The 18,333-nt window shown below is 44.2% G+C and overlaps 1 protein-coding gene across 29 annotated transcripts in view; it reads right to left on the bottom strand.

Moving 5' to 3' along the window:
* The window catches only part of tcf7l2 (transcription factor 7 like 2), a 93,897-nt gene that overhangs the window by 52,354 nt on the left and 23,210 nt on the right, over positions 1-18,333 (bottom strand). For 27 of the 29 annotated variants that reach the window (XM_061810812.1, XM_061810811.1, XM_061810819.1 and 24 more), the window contains exon 4: positions 7,627-7,728. The exons of 1 other annotated variant lie outside the window; for it this stretch is intronic. In XM_061810812.1, the coding sequence (XP_061666796.1) occupies positions 7,627-7,728 (102 nt within the window). Of the gene's footprint in view, positions 1-7,626; positions 7,729-15,594; positions 15,725-18,333 lie in introns of those variants that run through there. One more of the 29 variants, XM_061810835.1, reaches the window with a different exon arrangement.

The raw sequence follows: 18,333 nt of genomic DNA on the forward strand, positions 1-18,333 counted from the left end.
CATCAAAAATAAGACTCCTGAAGTTGTCCAATTTAAAAATCAAACTACCATAAATTCTCAAAAGGTTGCCAAAGGTGAAATAAGAAAACCCCAAATCCCCTCGAAATTGGGACGGTGAAAATAGTATTACTTTAAATGCCCCAAAAGTTGCGGAGGATAAAACGAGGCCACAACATTCTGCATCTTAAAAACAAAAAGCACTCACTGAAATCCCACACAAATTACGCAGAAAATAAAATGAGACTACGCAGATTACTCATCCAAAAAGGTTGCACAGGTTCAAATAAAACTACTAGCGTGTAAATGCTCCCAAATATTTTCAAATGACAAGAGTTTGTTCCAAATGCTCCATGGACGGGTCCGGAAAGCCGTGCAGATCCACATCGGCACTTTTCTTGGCATTCATTTGCTCGCCGTCGGTATGTAGCAATTGCACAAGCCCGGTCCACTTCGGATTCCTCGGGACATTCACAAAAGAACAGCACAAGAGGTCTTTGTGCGTGTTCACCGTGCAGCTGTTCCTGCGAGTTATCTAAGCCGACCCTCGGGGGGTTAAGTGCAAGTGCAAATAGAAGCCGGCGATCTCAGCACGGAGAAAGCAACTTGTCGGGTTGCTTCGGGGCACCCGACTTGGTCAGTAAAACTAAAAGGTCACGTTGCTTTTTCTCGGCAAAGTTCTCTGCCCTTTTCTCGCTTTGTCTCTGAAGAAATCAATATACTGTACATCTTTTTATGTTGGATGGATACAGAAATACCCCCTTTTCACATCTACAACAGACAATGAGGGTCTCCCGTATGTTCTGGCCCCGATTTATCCGATGGGAGCAAAAAGGCCGCTGCAGTCGAGCGGAGACTGTGGGGTCCAAAAGCGCTCATAAGCGATTATTTTGCCACACCACTTCTGGGTCATTAATTTTTATTGGTGCGACTTTTGGTTGGGCTATTTTATCCTGCACAATTTTGGGGGAATTTACAGTCGCCTGGTATTAACCTACACAACATTGGGGGTGACTTATGCCTTTTGAAGGCCTTACACTTGTATTACTTTGAACCTGCACCGCTTTTGGCCTTTCGTGGCGTTCTTATTTTCAACTTGCACAAATGTTGAGGGATTTTCTGTTGTTTCATTTTTAACAATCTGATTTTGACCTGCACAACTTCAGAGGTTTTATTCATATTTTATTTGAACCTGCACAACGCAAGACTATAGTAGTCTCTTTAAAACCTTTACGAATTTTGGGGAAAGGGAGGGGGGGGGGGGGGAATTATAGCAGTCTTGTTCTGGATTGACAGAAGTCTTTTTCTGTTCATTGTGGTGGTCCAGTAAACAGGAAATACACAAACCAATCACGTCGTAGCAAACACTCCTGTGGCCAATCAAACGGTTCATTCCCAGCAGCAACATTTGGAAGTGAAATATGTTGCAAATGAGGTTGTATTGGAAGAATCGCCGATTCCTCCTGAAGATATTTTCCGGAAGTGTTTCTCGTGAACGCTGCGGTTCTCAATTGGAAGGAAGGCTCAAATTAGGGATCAGCAGGACTCTAAGTCATTGTTGTCTTGCTGACACAGTCAACACTGAGCGGGGATTGTCTGCGGAAACAAGAGGCCGCCCAGATGGCGGTCTCGGCCCCGACGGGGCGTCTGATGACGTCACCCCTCTCGTGGGCCCTCCCCCCCCAAACGTCTACGGGCGACAGTGCGGAACGGATTGAGTGTACGTAGCCTAGGCGAGGTCCTAAACGCGACGCGTGGTTGGTGTCCGTCGACATTCAATAACGAGCGCCTCCCGGAGTCCCGAGCATTTGTCTCGACCGTTCCAGGTGTGCGCCCCATTCAGACCATCGGAAGTCCCCTTTATCCTCATTCGTCCTGGAAAAGGAAGGCAAAATTGACTACTGCAGCGCTCACGTGTCCGTCCAGGTAAATGTTCAATGTACTCCTCACACAAAAGTGAAAAGTGAAAAATGTCGAGAGGTCACGGTAGGCATAAAAATGGTCAGATTCCACCACTTCCTCTGCGCTAATTATCATCTGCTTGGGGCGGGGAGGGGGTGTCGAGGTGAGTGCCCCCCCCCCCCCCCGCTGCTCAGGGACCTTTTTCTTTGCTACCTTCAAGACACAATGACGCACTCACCCGGGGACGGTCGGGAAATGGTTAACACTCCAGCCGTCCCCTGCTGCCAGCGAAAGCCGGCAAAACAATGGCGACATTGTTGGGCTCTAGACATTGACGCTGTGAGTGTGTGTGTGTGTCCATGTGTGCACATGTCCGCGCTTCTGGCCCAGTTCAGAGAGGCAAATCAAGCAAGAAGAGCAAATCAGAATGTGCGTCGTTTCTACGTACGCCCACTTACAGTGAAAAAGGCTCCCCCCGCCCGCCACTCACCCCTTTATCGTCATATCTTTGGAGATACTAATCCATGAAGTCATCGTCAACAAGTTGGTCGAGCTTATTCCTGATTAATCTGAATGCAAGAGAGGGCAAAAATGGAGGGCACCACTTTGCTGAAAGGAGCGTTTAGAAACCAAAGTCGCATTTTCGGCCCCTCTGTAAGCAAACAGTGCAGCTCAGCTTCTATTTAGAGCAAACCGTGGCTATCAAACAAGCTTTCATATCAATCCTGTTTGAAAAGATATCGCAAGTATGTGATGTCACAAGTAACATCGGTTCATTGTGGCCATAACGAACCAATTAAAACCAAGGTACGGAAAAAAAAAAAAAAGACTTTTACACCCCCCATCCAACGTTATCGCGACGCTTCTGAGCGGCATTACAACAGCGTCCACCAGAACCGTCAACAAAGACTCCTGGAAAGTATGAAATGAAAAACTAGCAATAAAGATGAGACAGCTGACCAAGCAACAAGTGTTTGTGCTCTTTCCCTCCAGAGCTGCTATTTTCTTGGAATTGTTTCCTCGACAACCAACAGCAACCCACGCCCCCCCCCCCCCCAAAAAAAAAAAGCATAAATAGATGGATAAATATTGTATAACTTTCAGCCAACGGTGCAAAAGTTGAGCGGGGGCAGGTTTGGAGGTTGCCCGCGGGGTTGGTCAGGCCCTTCAAAAAGGTCCCACCTGGCCCCCTTTGAGCGCACGCTAAAAAAAGGGCAGGCGGCCGACGCCTCCGGTAGACCGAGCCGGCGTGAGGTCACTTCCTCTTTTCTCCGCTGATGCGCACTCCACAAAGGCTGCGTCCACACATACGCAGATTTTTTTTTATTATTTTTTTTTTTTAAAGCAGCCGTTTTCAGGTCCTTGCTGTCCACGTCTACGTAAAAGCTAGCAGGAGCACACCAAAGTGATGAGTGGCGATAAAAACCCCCTCAGTGTGGAGCTTGAAGAAAGTCATTCCCAGAAAACTTCGAATGCGTCAAGTCGAGTAAGGTCATCATTCATAACCTGGCGCAATTTGGAATGGTTTTTAGTATGTTGAATGGGTAACTAAAAAACTAAATACATTCATAAAAAACTATTTGTAATTTCAACATTCGATTTGGTTAAACAAAAAAACGTCTTGTCCGTGATGCACCAAAGTGAAAATTCCTGGCCAAAACCGAAATGAGGAAAAAAAAAAATAAAACAGAAACACAAAGTAATTTTTATGCCAGTTACGAGTAAAACTGCATTCATGGTGATGATTGCGTACTGATCTTCGAAAAGAAACATCGTTTCAAACAATAAATCAATTACAAGATCAAAATATTCATTGAGCACCGATGGCCAACAATACACAGATAAAGTTGGGCCATAAGAGGAAAAAAAAAAAAAATTTAATCACAATTTTTTTTTTTTATAATGTTCATCATTTGATTTCAATATTTATTTTGCCAACAGCTCTTCAAACAACTTAGTATTTTGCCACTTGTGACATTTTCAACATTAAGATTAATGAGATAACTATCAGTAGGTAAAAATGTTTCCCCAGTTTATGAAAAACATTTGCATTGGCTTACGTTAACAAAAAAATTATACCTAAAATAAAAATGATTGCGGATCAGTGTTGAGAATCTTCATCCCGGTTGCATTTGCCAATCCAATCCAAATATAAATTTGTTGTACAAATTGTTAAATCTTTGAACCCGACAAGTGTGTACAAACGTGAACGGGTTTTATTTACGATCCGCTGGATTTTCACCTCGATGGCTCCTGGACATTTGTCGCCGGGCTTATCTCGCCGGCCAATCGGCGGCGTCTTATCGCGGCCGGGGCAGCCTCGCTACAAGCGCTACGGGCGGCGCAAGGTCAAGGTGTTTAAGTATTTCCTATAATTTGCACACATAAAGAGAAACTACTGTTTATGACACTTAATGATAAGGGGGTGACGCACTGGAAGGAGGCTTGTTGTCAAAAGATTGATTGAGCGACAACGGCGGGGGTCCGTGCAGGGTTAACGCTTTTTTTTTTGTTTTTGTTTTTCTCTCTCTCTCTCTCTCTCTTTTCCAGATGGAACGTAGTTCAGTATGATGCAAACCAGGGAAACATTCAATCGCACCTCCTTCGCAGTCAGGTGGTGGACGGGCGGAGCGGGAGGAAAGAAAGAGCGCCAACAATACAAGCTGCGTTTCACGTTCAATTTCATCACCCGCGCTAACAGCAAAAATTTTGTGTGCACGCAATATGCGAAGCCGCAATGCCTCAGGAGTTTTGCAGCCTGTGTGCAGAAGGGGAAAAGAACGGAGAAAGAGAGGGGGGGGGGGGGGAGTGAGCTTGCTACTAGGTTATTTATCAAGTTCAAGAGTTTTTTCTTGACCAAACAAAGATACCCTGACAACTGCAATGGCTCACATTCACTAGTTCGGCTAATGCATCTTTCTTTGAAAGCAATGTTAAATTCAATGAGAATGTGCACTGCAATTGGATTTTGGATAGGTAAGAATTGTACAGAAGGAAATGTCAATTTGGAGCATTTAGAAGCAAATATTACTGTAGCATGATACCAAATACACAGAGGCGAGGGCCGAGTCCCACCAAACATAAATAGCAAAATCTGTGAAGACCGACCAAATAGCAATAATAACGGAAGAGATGTTCGATGTTGTTGTTGTATTGATCAAGAATGTCAAGAAAGCAAACCTTCCATTTGTGTTTTTTTTTTCCCCTACATTTACCCTCAAGAGGGGAATTTCAAACAAATGAACTAATATAGTACAGCTCAGTTTTGGCTATTGCGGTAACTGTGAAAGTGATACTTGCCGTATTTATAATTCAGCGAGTGAACAAAAGTGTTTTTCTTTTGATAATAAAGTATGTTCTATTAGCTTTTCCCCAAATCATTTCCTGGTTTATAACCAACTAATAAAAACAAAAATTATAGCTTTTCAAACTCATTGTTGAAACTATTTAACAATGAAAATAAAATGTGACTTATAAAAAAAAAAAAAAAAAAAGTGGGGAATTATTATGATGACGTGCGAATATAGCTGCGGGATAAATTATCAGTTGATATATCGCTTGACATAAAATGGAGTGCAGTACTGAACTTCGTCCAGCAGAGGCGCTGGTGACTCACTCAAAAGTTTTGTGTAAAAGAAGAAGAACGCGACCACAGTGGGGTTTTTTTTTGGAAAGCTGAGCTAGCTACCTGTACATCCACAGCGATTTTTGCTTTAGCAACTACGGCGGCGTACTGATCCAATTCAGTAAGAGACTGGCATGAAAACATAATTCGAGACATTCAGAATAGATTGTGTCATTTAGAAAACAATAATTCATCGGTAATTTCCCAAAGATGATCACAAATGTAGTCCGTGTGCTAATGTTACTGCGCATAGTGCTGTATAGAAATCTCGGATAATCACAGATACAATTATGTTAGATGCTCCTTTGTTACTGTACAAAAGTTGCACCTGCAAGCAATAAAACTTTGTTCCCAAACTCCATTTAAAAGGAACCATAAAAGCGGGCATGGGGGTTGGACGCGAGGCCCACGGGTATTTACAGCCGGATGAGTCATTTTCAAGGAAACTAAAAAACTCGGAGTATTTACCTGCCTACGACCGTTTTAAGGACTCATTTTCAGCGACTCCTAAAATAACAGCGCAGGAAAAAGGGGCCTCGCTGAACTCACGGGTTTAAAAATAACACCAGCATCCAGCGGAAGATAAGGAACGACCCGAGTCAGTTTTGTTTTGTACGGAATAACACTTGTCGTCGCTGACGTCCTTTGTCTGCCAGACAACTTTTGACAGCGTTTCTGTTTCAAGTGAAAAGCCTTGTCGACTCTCGCTATTTAAAGAAGGTTCGCGACACAAAAAGAGGCTCGGGCTTTGCCGAAGACGCCGTTCATCCCGCCACGTAACACCGAGCGTACTGATCAGATGTCAAATGTGAATCAAATGATGAGTCAGCGGCTTATTTCAGCACCTCGATGGCCAAGGCAAGGCTTTCCGTAACCCGCCCCACTCAGTATTTCACGTTAACAAATTGCTCAGAGTTGTTGGTTTTTTTTTTTTTTTTATTTTAAAGAAAAACAGCACTGTGTGCAAGAAATATAGTAACGAAGAAATGTACGGTTATTGCATCAGGATGAATTCATTGCGATTGTGAGGCTCCTAATGTGTGCTTGCCTTGGCCACCTGGGGGCAGTAGAATGCAGACAGACAGACAAAAAGAGACGACGGTCACAACCCCTCAGTTCGCTGGAGTAGCAAAAGTCCTTTCTGACAGAGGATAAAAACAGTATTTGCCTCTGAAGTAGGTTGTAAATAATTATTTACATAAATCAGTTAATATCTCGATTGTTTTTCTCAATTGATAAATGTGATTTTTTTTTTTTTTCATGTTAAATCTCCATCACCTTATTATAAAAAGGACATTATCGTATCTCAGGACTTATCTCGAAAAACTCAATTTCGGGTCAGTCGTTTATCATTGTACAACGGTAAAGGTCATTTTTACATTGCATTTCATGTGAATAATTTCTAACGAAATCACTTAAAATGACACCATAAATGAACATTTTACATCTGTATGGCAGGTTGTTGGCGTTTCAAAAATTGGCATGTGGCCCTTGAGCAAATTAGGTTTGCCCACCCCTGCGCAAACCAACTTCACAACTTCTCCATCTCAAAGAAAGAAACTTCCGGTGACTAATTTGGCTGAAGCGCCGCTCGCATTGATTTGCCCACTTCGCTGACCCCTGGCGACCACGCACATAAAACCACATCCTGGCGCATAACCTTCCCCGCCGACCTCTGGAAAACTTTCCGCCTTTGAGCGCAGACTAAGAGTACGACTGCCTGCCTCCTTAGATATCGACGTGCCCGGGGTGGACGGATGCTCGGCCCAGCCAACTCTCTCTTTCTTGCAGTCAAGTGCCAGAGTTCTGTCCTCCATCTCCGCGGGGTAGGATAATCGATGTTGGAGGATCGCCCACACTCGCCTCAAAGCCAACGGCATAGCAGGACAGCAGCATTACCTCATTCCCGAGCAAGGCATCTAAATGTCCCGCGCTTGCACACGCCACACTCCCGGACCCCGAGTGCCTTTCCGATCTAGTCAAACATGCAAGCAAACATGCACTTCTTCACGCCGTTCGTGGGGGGGGGGGGGGGGGGGAGAAGAACATTTCATTGATGCGGGTTGAAGAGCTGGGGGGGAGAAGAAGCAGTTGCTACTTACAACGATGTGCGCCGGTGACGGGGACCTGGCATCTTTAAGTGCTTGTCTACTCTGAAGACCTCCTGGTTGAACATCAAGCAGGGGCCATTTCATCTGTAGGTACTGAACGGCAGGAAGGAAACAGAATGGAAAGAAAGGAACAAAACACGTTAATGCAGAAAGCAAAAGAGCAACGAAAAAGCCAGATGACAAAAAAGGGGCATTTCTTGAGATGCTGCGGAAACTCAAAAACGTGACTGGCGGACGGACGGCGCACTTGGTTGCACGCCGGCTGTATACGTCCGTCCTCCTTCGAGGCACTTAAAGCCGGACAAGGAAAGGTGGCGGTTACACGAGCGCTACGCGGCTTTCGGCTTGGCGATGACCTAATGTCGTAAATGCGACTGTTGAGAGACTTTTATTGGAAGCCATAAAGAGGTCCAAGCGTGGCGTCTCACCAGGCTAGACCTTCTGACTGCTCCCATAAATGATTGACTTGGCCGATATCAGACGTTTCTCCCCCATAGCCTTTTTTTGCTCTCGCTCGCTGCGTCTCCGCATCACAAGTTTGCACACAAACAGATAAGCAGGAACGTGGGTCATGTGAAACATCTGTCAAAATGTGATGACACACTGGATGGACTATTCCAGCGCGCTAGGCCGTTTTCCCGGAAGACTAAACCGGGAAAGAAAAGATTCCCTTTCCTTGGAAATAACTTGGTTCCGTAGCGGCGGTACAATTACTTCTTCAAGTTGGCAACTGGCTGACGAGCTCAGGACAAACTGCAATTCAAACGGTTCTTAATGTCCCAGCGAGAACTGGGACATTTGGACTTAAGTACCTTTCGGCAGATCTAAATATAATAGAAAACAACACAAGCCAATTTACTATAAGGTTCACGTTTGAATGCTTTTCCCACATGCAAATACAAAACCTCAAATTCCAAAGTGTTGCTTGTCGGTCAACAGTTGTACGTGTTGTTAAAATATGACAATTGGACCAGCTGGCCCAGAAAAAACAGCAACAATGCAACGCCTCAACAAACATGCTTGCATGCCTTTTTGTCTTCCTGAAAAAGGGATTTTTGTCGCGATGTGAGGATTCTGCCCGACGCCAGCAGTATGGAATTTAAATAGGGTGGCAACTGGAAAGAGGTGATTTTAAATGACCCCTGAAAATTGCAAAAAAAAAAAATTACATTAAGATGATTTAAATTTGGTACAACTCCTCCCAAGTCTTTAGTACGTGTTCAACTTTGAGCGAGCACTGGAAATGGCCCGTGGGTTTTTCAACACATGCCTACCAAATTTCTGGCCTGTATGTCAAATCATCTTCAGGGGTCAAATTCTCCAAAATTCTGAAAGGTGCAACAAAACAATTTTGGAGGGGTTGTACCGGGAACCACCCTTGAGTGGAAGGATTTTACCGGGATGAATACAACTGCAAAATTGAAAAAAATAAAAAATAAATAAAATAAAATCGGAGAAAGTACTGAAACAGGCAATTTATTTAGCCCAACAATATTCATTACAAGGCTTTCTCACCATCGCTGATTATTCCTTCTGAATGATGGCCGTTTTTTTTTCCCCACTTCGCAAATCAAATCAACTTAAATTGCCACTGAGAAAATGATTTCAGTGACTTGTACTGAAATATTCAAATGAATGTCAGCGTGTGCAAGAGGACGACCTTCCTACTTTTCACACACTGGCTTATTTGTCAAATTTATAATATATTACCACCATCTGACATCCACATGGAGAAGTTTGCTTGAGGTCGAGATGGTATCAGACTAACATTCCCTATAAAGCGCGAGTGAGTGAGTGAGTGTTGTTTATTTTCAATTCAGACCTTTTTGTGTGCAAGGCCGGTTGAAATATCTTTCTGGTTGCCGTCTTTGCGAGAGTGTCCGGCTGGTTCGTGTGTGTGAGTTTGAGGCAGCGCTGGTCTGAGAAAGTGTCACGATCCTTCCTGAGACTGTGTCGAAATCAGTGGTAATTAGCAGAGAGTTCACCGTGGGGTGCCTGCCAGTGGTCGACGCTGGAGGGAGTTATTGACTCCATGACCGTGGTTACAACCCTTGCAAGAGGAGGAGGGGGGGGGGGGGGGGGGGCCTGTTGCCTGGTGTTGTTCCTCCACTGCTCATGTGTAACCGCAAGACAGCTTTTAGTGCTGCAAAACGGTCTTTGTTAATGCTTGTTTGCATGTGGCAAAGAGAAGGAAAGATTGTAAAAACCTGAGCTGTGGGGTCTTTTGGGGATTTATGGACTGCCATGCACGCTGGGTATTAATTGTCTCGGCGGGGGAAAGCGGAGTGTAGTGGGAGTGGGTGGAAGCGAGTGACTGAGCTGAGGTGTGGCCATGGGTGCCGGCATGTTGCATGTGGCAAAGTGGCGCTACGGAAGAAGCGGCCTCGTTTATTTGCTGCTTGGAGTTTTTGCAACTTTTACAGTCAAAGTGAAGTGTCTTGCTGTTAACTTCCCCATGTCGAGACTAAACAATGGCTTGACTTTATTTGACCATCATGTTGCAAATACAATTTGCTGTCTTTGCCTGCTAATAGCATGAAGTCCAGTACGTGCAGAATCCTGACACCAGCCTCCAAAAAAAAAAAGTTGTTCCATTTTAAGTAAACTGGCCCAAAGTAACTACGATGACTGTTGCTAGTTTCCTGGTTGCCATGATAACTAATTCAAAATTATTGACTATCAAGACAATTCATCAGTACCATTTCAATGTAAATGTTTACTCAATAAACCTTTGTCAAAACTACATTTCAGAATGTGGATATGAGAGACTGATTAAATATTCAATATTATTTCAATTTGTATAATCATACAAAAAATAACCGTCACAGATCTTGTAGCTGCAAACAAAAATAAAAGAAAACTACATACACTGGTTTGGTGCTTAAATTTATCCTATCACAAATTGTTTTATGTTCTCTACTTTTGTTTGTGTGCGTACGTGTATGCGTCTGCAGGTATACGTTGATCACAGATTTAGTTTAATTTCCAATTAATTTATGGATTTTTCACCTATATCGTGCAGTTCAGGAACATACCCCATATACGAACATTTCAAATGTACTTTTGTTACAGTTTTGCCTATGAAACTACTGCCGTCATCTACGAGGTAATTCAAGGTGGGTGCGGGAGACGCGGCGAGACGAGCGGACCGTGGCCAGCGCCGCTGCAGCGGGGGAGCGAACTGTGAATCCAGCCACTGGAATGTCCTGTCAGTGCGTGTGCGCACATGCTCACAAATATGTCAATGCAGCTGTAGCAAGAGGACATTCTGATGAGCGTGAAGGTGACACCCCCCCCCCGTGAGTGGCACCAAGGCGATTGGGGGGGTGCGCGCATGTCCAAACAAGTGGCTCCACTTCAGCTCACCGATTGCAAATGTCCCCACACACTAATCTCTCCTGCAGCTTTTACAAGCATGCCAAGGAAAACGGAGCCCTGGCAAGCGGCGGGTTTTCCAACCAACACCCCCGCCGTCTTTGGCCCTGCTTTTCCCCTTTTCGCTCTCTCTCTCTCTCTCTCTCTCTCATTCAATCAACGGACGCACCGCCTGGGCTTGAGTAGGCCACAACCTCTGACCCTCTCTTTACTGCTCCCAAGCCCCCGACTGGCCCCCTCTGCCTGCTCCCCAACGCTGCGACCTGAAAACACTCCCACGATGAGGGGGGCCTCCCGGGTAACTCAAGAGCCATTCCAAAGTGACAAATTGCTGCGGAGTTCCAGGATAACGCTCTGGTCTCTGCTGTCTCTCTTCCTGAACCCCAACCCCCCACCGAGTAAGAACCACCCAGATTGCTTTTCCCCTCTCCTTTTCAGCCCTACACCCTTTTCTCCCCCCCCACCCCCAGGCGGCCCCACAATGGGAGCTGAATGACTCAATTGTCTCTGATGAAGTGAAAGACAACAGAGTCCTCCAAATCATTGTACCGCGATGAACTCAACTCTCGCCGAGGCCAATTTTTTCATCCCAGGCAAAGGAAAACTTCTTGGTAGGGGACTGGAATGGGGGATATATTCTAAATTTGTTCAAACTTTCAGCCCATGCAAACTCCTACAAAGGCCAAAAGTCTCAAAATTGCTCAAGTGGTAAAAGCAACAATTTTGAATTATGATGGATCGAAATGTCCCTTTAAGGGCATAAGAATGAGGACACGCGGGACAAGGAGTTCTCGAAGTGAACTTCAAATAATTTCTGCAATTAAGCTTTCACGACAGCAGTAGAATAGATTGGCTAGGGGCGTTCCAATTTACATACAAATTCTGAACACGAATGGAACGGAACGCCACTGCAAACCACAAACACTTCCAATTTCTCACACATTTACTCTTTTAGCCATTTAGTTTTGGAAGATTTCTTACAAATTCCTGTGAAGACCAAGGTGTTTGTGTCCTTGACATGATGCCGTGCCATTTATTTATTCATTTATGTTCGACCAGGCATAGACTATACTATAATTCCAAAAATTCCCACTCACGCATTGATCGGAAATTACAGGTTTACAGTACGGAGATTTATTGACCACAGAGTACAGAAACATTGTTTCATTTCTCTTAAGACAGGAAACACCAGAAAGACCACCTTTTCTGCAATTTTCAAGAGAAGGAATTTGTCAGTCTAGCGACCATCTGATGTGATGCATCACATGATGGCCGAAACAGAAGTCAAAGCACAGCTTTGTTCGTTGTCGGATTATGACCAAAGGGTACCAGACGGATCAAGTAAGCAGAATTTTATATGTGACAATATGTCGCTCAAATTCTGGTTCACTCTCCAACAAGGGACAGTTGGACAGACGAGGAGTACATCAGGCACCCCCAGCCAAGGCAGCAATTTTAAAGTGGGGGTCTGGGGTGAAAAAGAGGAGGGACGGCCTGGCGGGTCCTAAACGGATCATTTGCAGCTTGGGTTTTAGAGGCGGCGTATGGCTACGTGTTGCGACGGAACACAGCAGATCTCCGTCCCATCTGTCCGACGTAGTCGTCGACGCATCCCATCATCCTGAAAATTCTGACTTAAGGACTGCAGCGCTCGTACGGTCCACACCCCTTGCAGCACACTCGTCAAAAAAAGACGCTACTCGGAGAAAGCCGCGATCATCGCTCCTGATTGGTCGTTTTTTGTCACAGTGCTGTGATGACGTACCCACCGTTCCTCCCTCCTCCACATTCGCCTTCTTTGATCGGTTTTTCAGCATATTTGAACATCTAGTGATTTAGGTCCGTTTGTTCAAGCAAACACTCTTCCACGGTCTCCAATGTTGTTGCTTTGTTCCTAGTTATGGAAAGAAATGTGAAAACGTCTACTGGAAATGATCAAAAACTGGTGAGAAAACTCTAACCTGTAGCGTTCTAAGCAAAACCAGCCCTAGAAAGACTTCTGACTTGGAGAAGAACTGCAGCACATTGTCAAAACTACACGGGTGGGTTGTGCTTGAGTATAATAGCAAACTGCACGCAGGAGAGCTGCAGCGACGCCGGCGCGTTCGCCGCATGTGCGACCTCAAAGAGGCCTTTACATAGCTGAAAGCCAGATTGGAAACACGTTCGGCCCGTTGTAGCGCAAAACTGTTCTAAAATAATAACGCATACCGCAAAGCCATGCAGCTGAACAGGATAGGTTGAAAAAAAAAAAAAAAAAAAAAAACCTCACAGCGATGGGATTGACAGCATGCAGATTACACCCAATCGTACTGCTGGCACTTTAAAGAGCTTTATTAAAGTATGACAAGATAAAGACGAATTAGAGAAGCCCATTTAAAAAAAACCTCTACGAGTAAACTGCCCGCAGATTACTGGATTAACCCCACCAGTTTGACTCCAATCTGATCCCTTTAAAAACACGAAGGCCGGGTTTTCACTTGATCTGTTTGCAGTGAGAGTCTGTCCTGAGTAGCAGGTGCAAAGGAAGACACAAACAACAGTTGTTGAGGATGAACACTTCATTTGTGCGACAGGGGTCAAAGGAAGCTTAATTCTTCCCCTTTGAAATCCCTCCGGGGTTGGAAAACAAATGTGGCGAGCAAATACAGATGTTTTTGGAGAAGTCACTTGATGAACAGACCTGGGCAAATTCTACACAAAACTACTCAAAATTTGGACAACATGGACTCCTTTAGTCCTGCTAATACACATTTTATGAGTAAATGTTGTAGCGAAGAAAAAAAAAAAAGTACACCCCACCTGCATTGATAGCCAGAGGCATTTCACAAGCAGGAAAATAAAGGCGGAATACGGGAAGGCCTGGGGTTTATGCGCCCTGGGCCGGGAATGGGTCCACTGGGCCGATATTTAGTCCACCCAGAAAACCAGAGGCACTTGGAGGTGTCGGGGTGGGTTCCGCTGGTCCAAAAACCACCAGCTCACACTCTCTTCTTCCTTGAGGGAGGAACTCGACCTGACTCTTACAAATAAACGTGCATTCCGACGGGGGATGGCCAACGGCCTCTGCAGTCTTCCTACCAAACACAGACTTGACTTGCATCTTAAAATGAAGGCGTACTTGTCAAACTACAGTTTTATGGATGTTCAACCTTCATGGTCCACCTCAGATACTCATTTACAGCAATGGATGTTTATACGTGTCCATTGCAATCCAACCGCGGACCTGCCGTTGATAGATACACACGCCACAATTCCAATGAGCGCGTGGACGTTTCAACTTATATTCAATTAAATAGACTCGACAGACAAGATATTTAATGTTCAAAAAGATAAACCCTTTTTTGTGGGCAAATATTCACTCATTTTGAATGTGGCGTTTGCAGTACATTCCAAAAATTGTGGGACAGGGTCATGTCTACCAGTCTGTTGGATCACCTTTCCTTTTAACTTCCTGCCACTGACAGCTTTAGAGGTCCAATCTACACATTAACTGGGAAGGCTGTCAGTGAAAGAGTTAACAACACAAGTTCCGTTGTTTAACAGTCCGAGGTCTCCGCTCTTGGATTTTGCGCTTCAGAATGCGCCTGCATACATTTTCAATGGGAGACAGGTCTGGACTTCTGGCGGGCCCGTCTAGCACTCACATACTTTTGCTACTACTAAGAATATTTGAATTGTCATTGACTAGCAACTAGTCCAGGCTGGATATTGCATCTGTTCCCAAGTCAGCTGCGATAGGCTCAAGCTCACCTGTGCCCCTAGCAAAGGTAAGTGGTACAGAAAATGGGTGAGTGGATGGATGGACAGATGTTTCTGTGCAGATCTGAGCCATAATTTTTCCCAAAACACTTCAGAATTAAAACAGCAGTGTGGAAAAGACGCATGACGTTACCAAATTGTACAACCTTCAGACGCATTCCAGTCTTGTTCTGTACCAACTGCCTTTTACTGTCAGACAACAGACTTGACTTTTGCCCCGGCATGTCATGGATGTTTGTCCTTCTCTCTTTAACATGGGTTCTTGAGCTAAATACAGTTTCTGCTGTAGCACTGTTGACTTAACAGGTGCGGACAAACGTGCTAACCAAACACTTGCCCGAGTGACCGCTAAATGGTGACGAAATAGCGTGACGAAATAACATCTATCGTACAACTAACAGAACAAAAGTGACTGAAAAACCAAATTTGGGGGTTGTACCGTCAAGTACACCCCAAAACGTTTGTCTTTTTATCTTCTCAAAACAAATAATACAAAATATACAAAAATAAATATTAAAAATCAAACCTCCGTAAGAGACAGATTGGGACTCAAAACCTCAAAGGCATTACGAACCAAACGCTTTGATTGCCTTTGTGAAATTGGGCAAAAAACATAAGGGACAGCCTGCTGTTTTTAACATTAGCTCAATTTCATCATTAAAAGAGGACGTCTGTGCCCTCAACCCGAGCAACACAAAAATCAATTAATCAGCCAGTCCCTGAATGATCATGCCAACTGAATTTCCGTTATTGTTTCATCAACTCACCGGCTGAAGAGTAAATTACATTCTGATTCTGATCTCCCTTTGAAGCCATTCTTACCTCACATTATCATCTCGTCGAATGGTACTTCAGCCGTTCAAAGTAGAAAAGACAGCTAAAATCAATCAAGGCATTTAACCCAAGTTCTCAAATCGCTGCGCCTTGGTCAAATGACAAAGAAGAGTTTGTTTACTCATCATGCCACCGGAGATCACCAAAGTCTCTGCTTGCGACATCACTGACATCAAAGGTCTATTCAAAATGTTAAATATAGTTTAACTGCTTTTGACTTGAACATTCGCCGTGAATAAAGTCTCCAAACACTACGAGCCAATGATAGAATCTGGGACTTGATTGCCATCCACCAACTTCACAATTAGCCTCAGAGGAGCAAACAGTGTTCCATTTCTGCAACCTCTTCCCTTCGCCAGTCCCGCCTTCCCTCATCCCGTGCCATTAGGAGTATCTTGGCCGCTCTATAAATAGCGGAAGGGCGCATGGAGGGCCAGCAGGAGATGGCGAGGCTTCCATCAGCTTGCCTAATGAACAGGCCTTCGCTGGCAGCTTTAGCATCAGGCGACGCCACACAGCTTGTCCTTAAGGTGCTTCCTCCTCCAACGGAGCCACACTAGCTGCTCATCAGTGACTCTGAGGCGCACATGAAACCAGTTGGCCTTTGCGGGCCTCGAAAAAAAATCACAAGGCTGTCACGCTGAGTGGAAAGTTTTTGCCGTTGGAAAGTTTTGGGCCTAAACCTAACTAACAAATGCTTAAAAAAAAAAAAAAATAGCCTGCTAATCAACAAACACTGATGAACAGATCTTAATTCTGCATAAATCTAGGTATCAATGGTGTTTAAGTATTTGGGTATCCATGCCAACTAACAAACAGCAACCCAAAATTTTCTTTACGCAATTCCACCAATTAACTAACCACACATTTTCTCTGCATCATCCAGTTAAATAACAACCACAAAATATTTGAGGAATCCAATCACGCAAACAACAAAACAGGTTTTGCTTTTTTTGCTGCTATCCTGCGAGACAAAAATTGGCAATTGCAGCATTTTTTCAGTAATCTTATTCAAAAGCTAGGTAGCGATAATGATTATTCTTATCGGTTCAAAGCCTTCAGTTATTTTGGCTGTCGTGATCGAGACAGTCAACGCTTTGCTGGCATGAGTCGAACTGCCTTCACCTTTTTCCCCAAATGAATCGGAAACAGGTCCCTCAACTTGCCTGCTGACGAACGTTCCCTGCAACCGCGCAACTGGTTATATATCCCCGTGCTAACTCCCCAGGAACTGGATTAACTGGTCCGGCCTCGTCTTCCGGAGGCCGTGACATTTATCGATTTAAAGTAGGAGTGAAGCCACTTGTGGTTTAGTGGCGAGGATTTCTCACTGGTAAAACAATCAAAAACCCACGACGTTGCCTGAAGCCTTAGTTTCAATGAAACTTGTTGCTGTTGTGACTTTCAGTTTTACCAATCGATTCGACCAATTTTTTTTTTTTTTTTTTAAATCAAATTACAGTGAACTCCAGGGTATCGTAGAGGACATGTTAAACAACCAGCTGTAATGGGTGAAAATCAACAATAATAAAGAAAAAAAAAAACTATGAAAACTTCATGCACGTTAAGCAACGACACGATAATGTATATGTCAACACATTTCTGGCAAAATTAAAATGTATACAAAAAAATGTCACTGCAAATAATGCCATTGCGTTTCATATTTATGTTAAGAGGGAACGAAAATAAAGCATTCTTAATTCAACAACTGTGTAACTCCATTCGTCCCGAACTATATCCAGGAGTTTTATGTTCCGTTTAATGGTCCAGATGAGAATCCTTCTAAGATACAGAACCCTTGCTTGGTGTGATTGGGCTGAAAATCAAACGCAAAGTGTTGGAACCGCAGACCAAGAGAACAAAAAAAGGGGTCGACCTGACTACCCCACATTGCCTTTTAACGCTTGAAGTCGACTAAACTCGCGTGTTTGTGGCATCTCATCTTTCAGTCTGACTTGCTCATCTGCTTCCGTCGCTGGACTTTAACATTCTGAAGACAGAAAAATGTCCGGCCAATCATGCAACTGAGTCTTAATATATCTTTGCGTGTCCAAATGTACGGATCACTAGCTATCTAATATTGCAGATAGTAAACGTATGCTAACAACCACCAAGAACTTTAGTCATCATAGAAGTTTGTTGCTCCAACATATTCCAACATTGCAACACTTTATGACAATGAACTACACAACAAAATGTCTTAACAGGAAAAAAAAAAAAATCTTTGATTTGAATTTCATCCCCACACCGAAGAATGAAAAATGTAGTCAATAACTACAACTACTACATAGATGAGCTTTTATTGCATTGTAACCAATATTTGGTTTCACTTTTGTGCTTTATTCACCAAAAAAGCTGCAAATGGGCCTGCAAAACAATTTCTTTAAGGCCCACATTTCTACGACAAAGTGTGGATAGCGGCGCTATTACAAGAAGTACCCTCGTGCGTCGACGGCACTAAACCGCCCTGATTGGACTGACCTACAAGATGGCCCCAGTGCAGGCCTCTTCTTTGCGCGAGGCAAGGCCAGGAGGCGGGTTGGGAGGAGGTCGCCACAAGCTCTACGTGAAATGTGGTGGGGGGAGGGGGGGGGGAGTTAAAAAGGTGAAACGGCAGCTGAGCTCAGCTGAGGGTGTGAACTGCGCAGCGCCCACAGTCTGCTGGAGAACGCCGTTATTTGTTATAGCGCTACAAGGAGAGCTGCCCTTGATGTTTTTCTTTTTTTT

Source organism: Syngnathoides biaculeatus, chromosome 22 (genome assembly GCF_019802595.1).
Source record: "Syngnathoides biaculeatus isolate LvHL_M chromosome 22, ASM1980259v1, whole genome shotgun sequence".
NCBI classification, from domain to species: domain Eukaryota; kingdom Metazoa; phylum Chordata; class Actinopteri; order Syngnathiformes; family Syngnathidae; genus Syngnathoides; species Syngnathoides biaculeatus.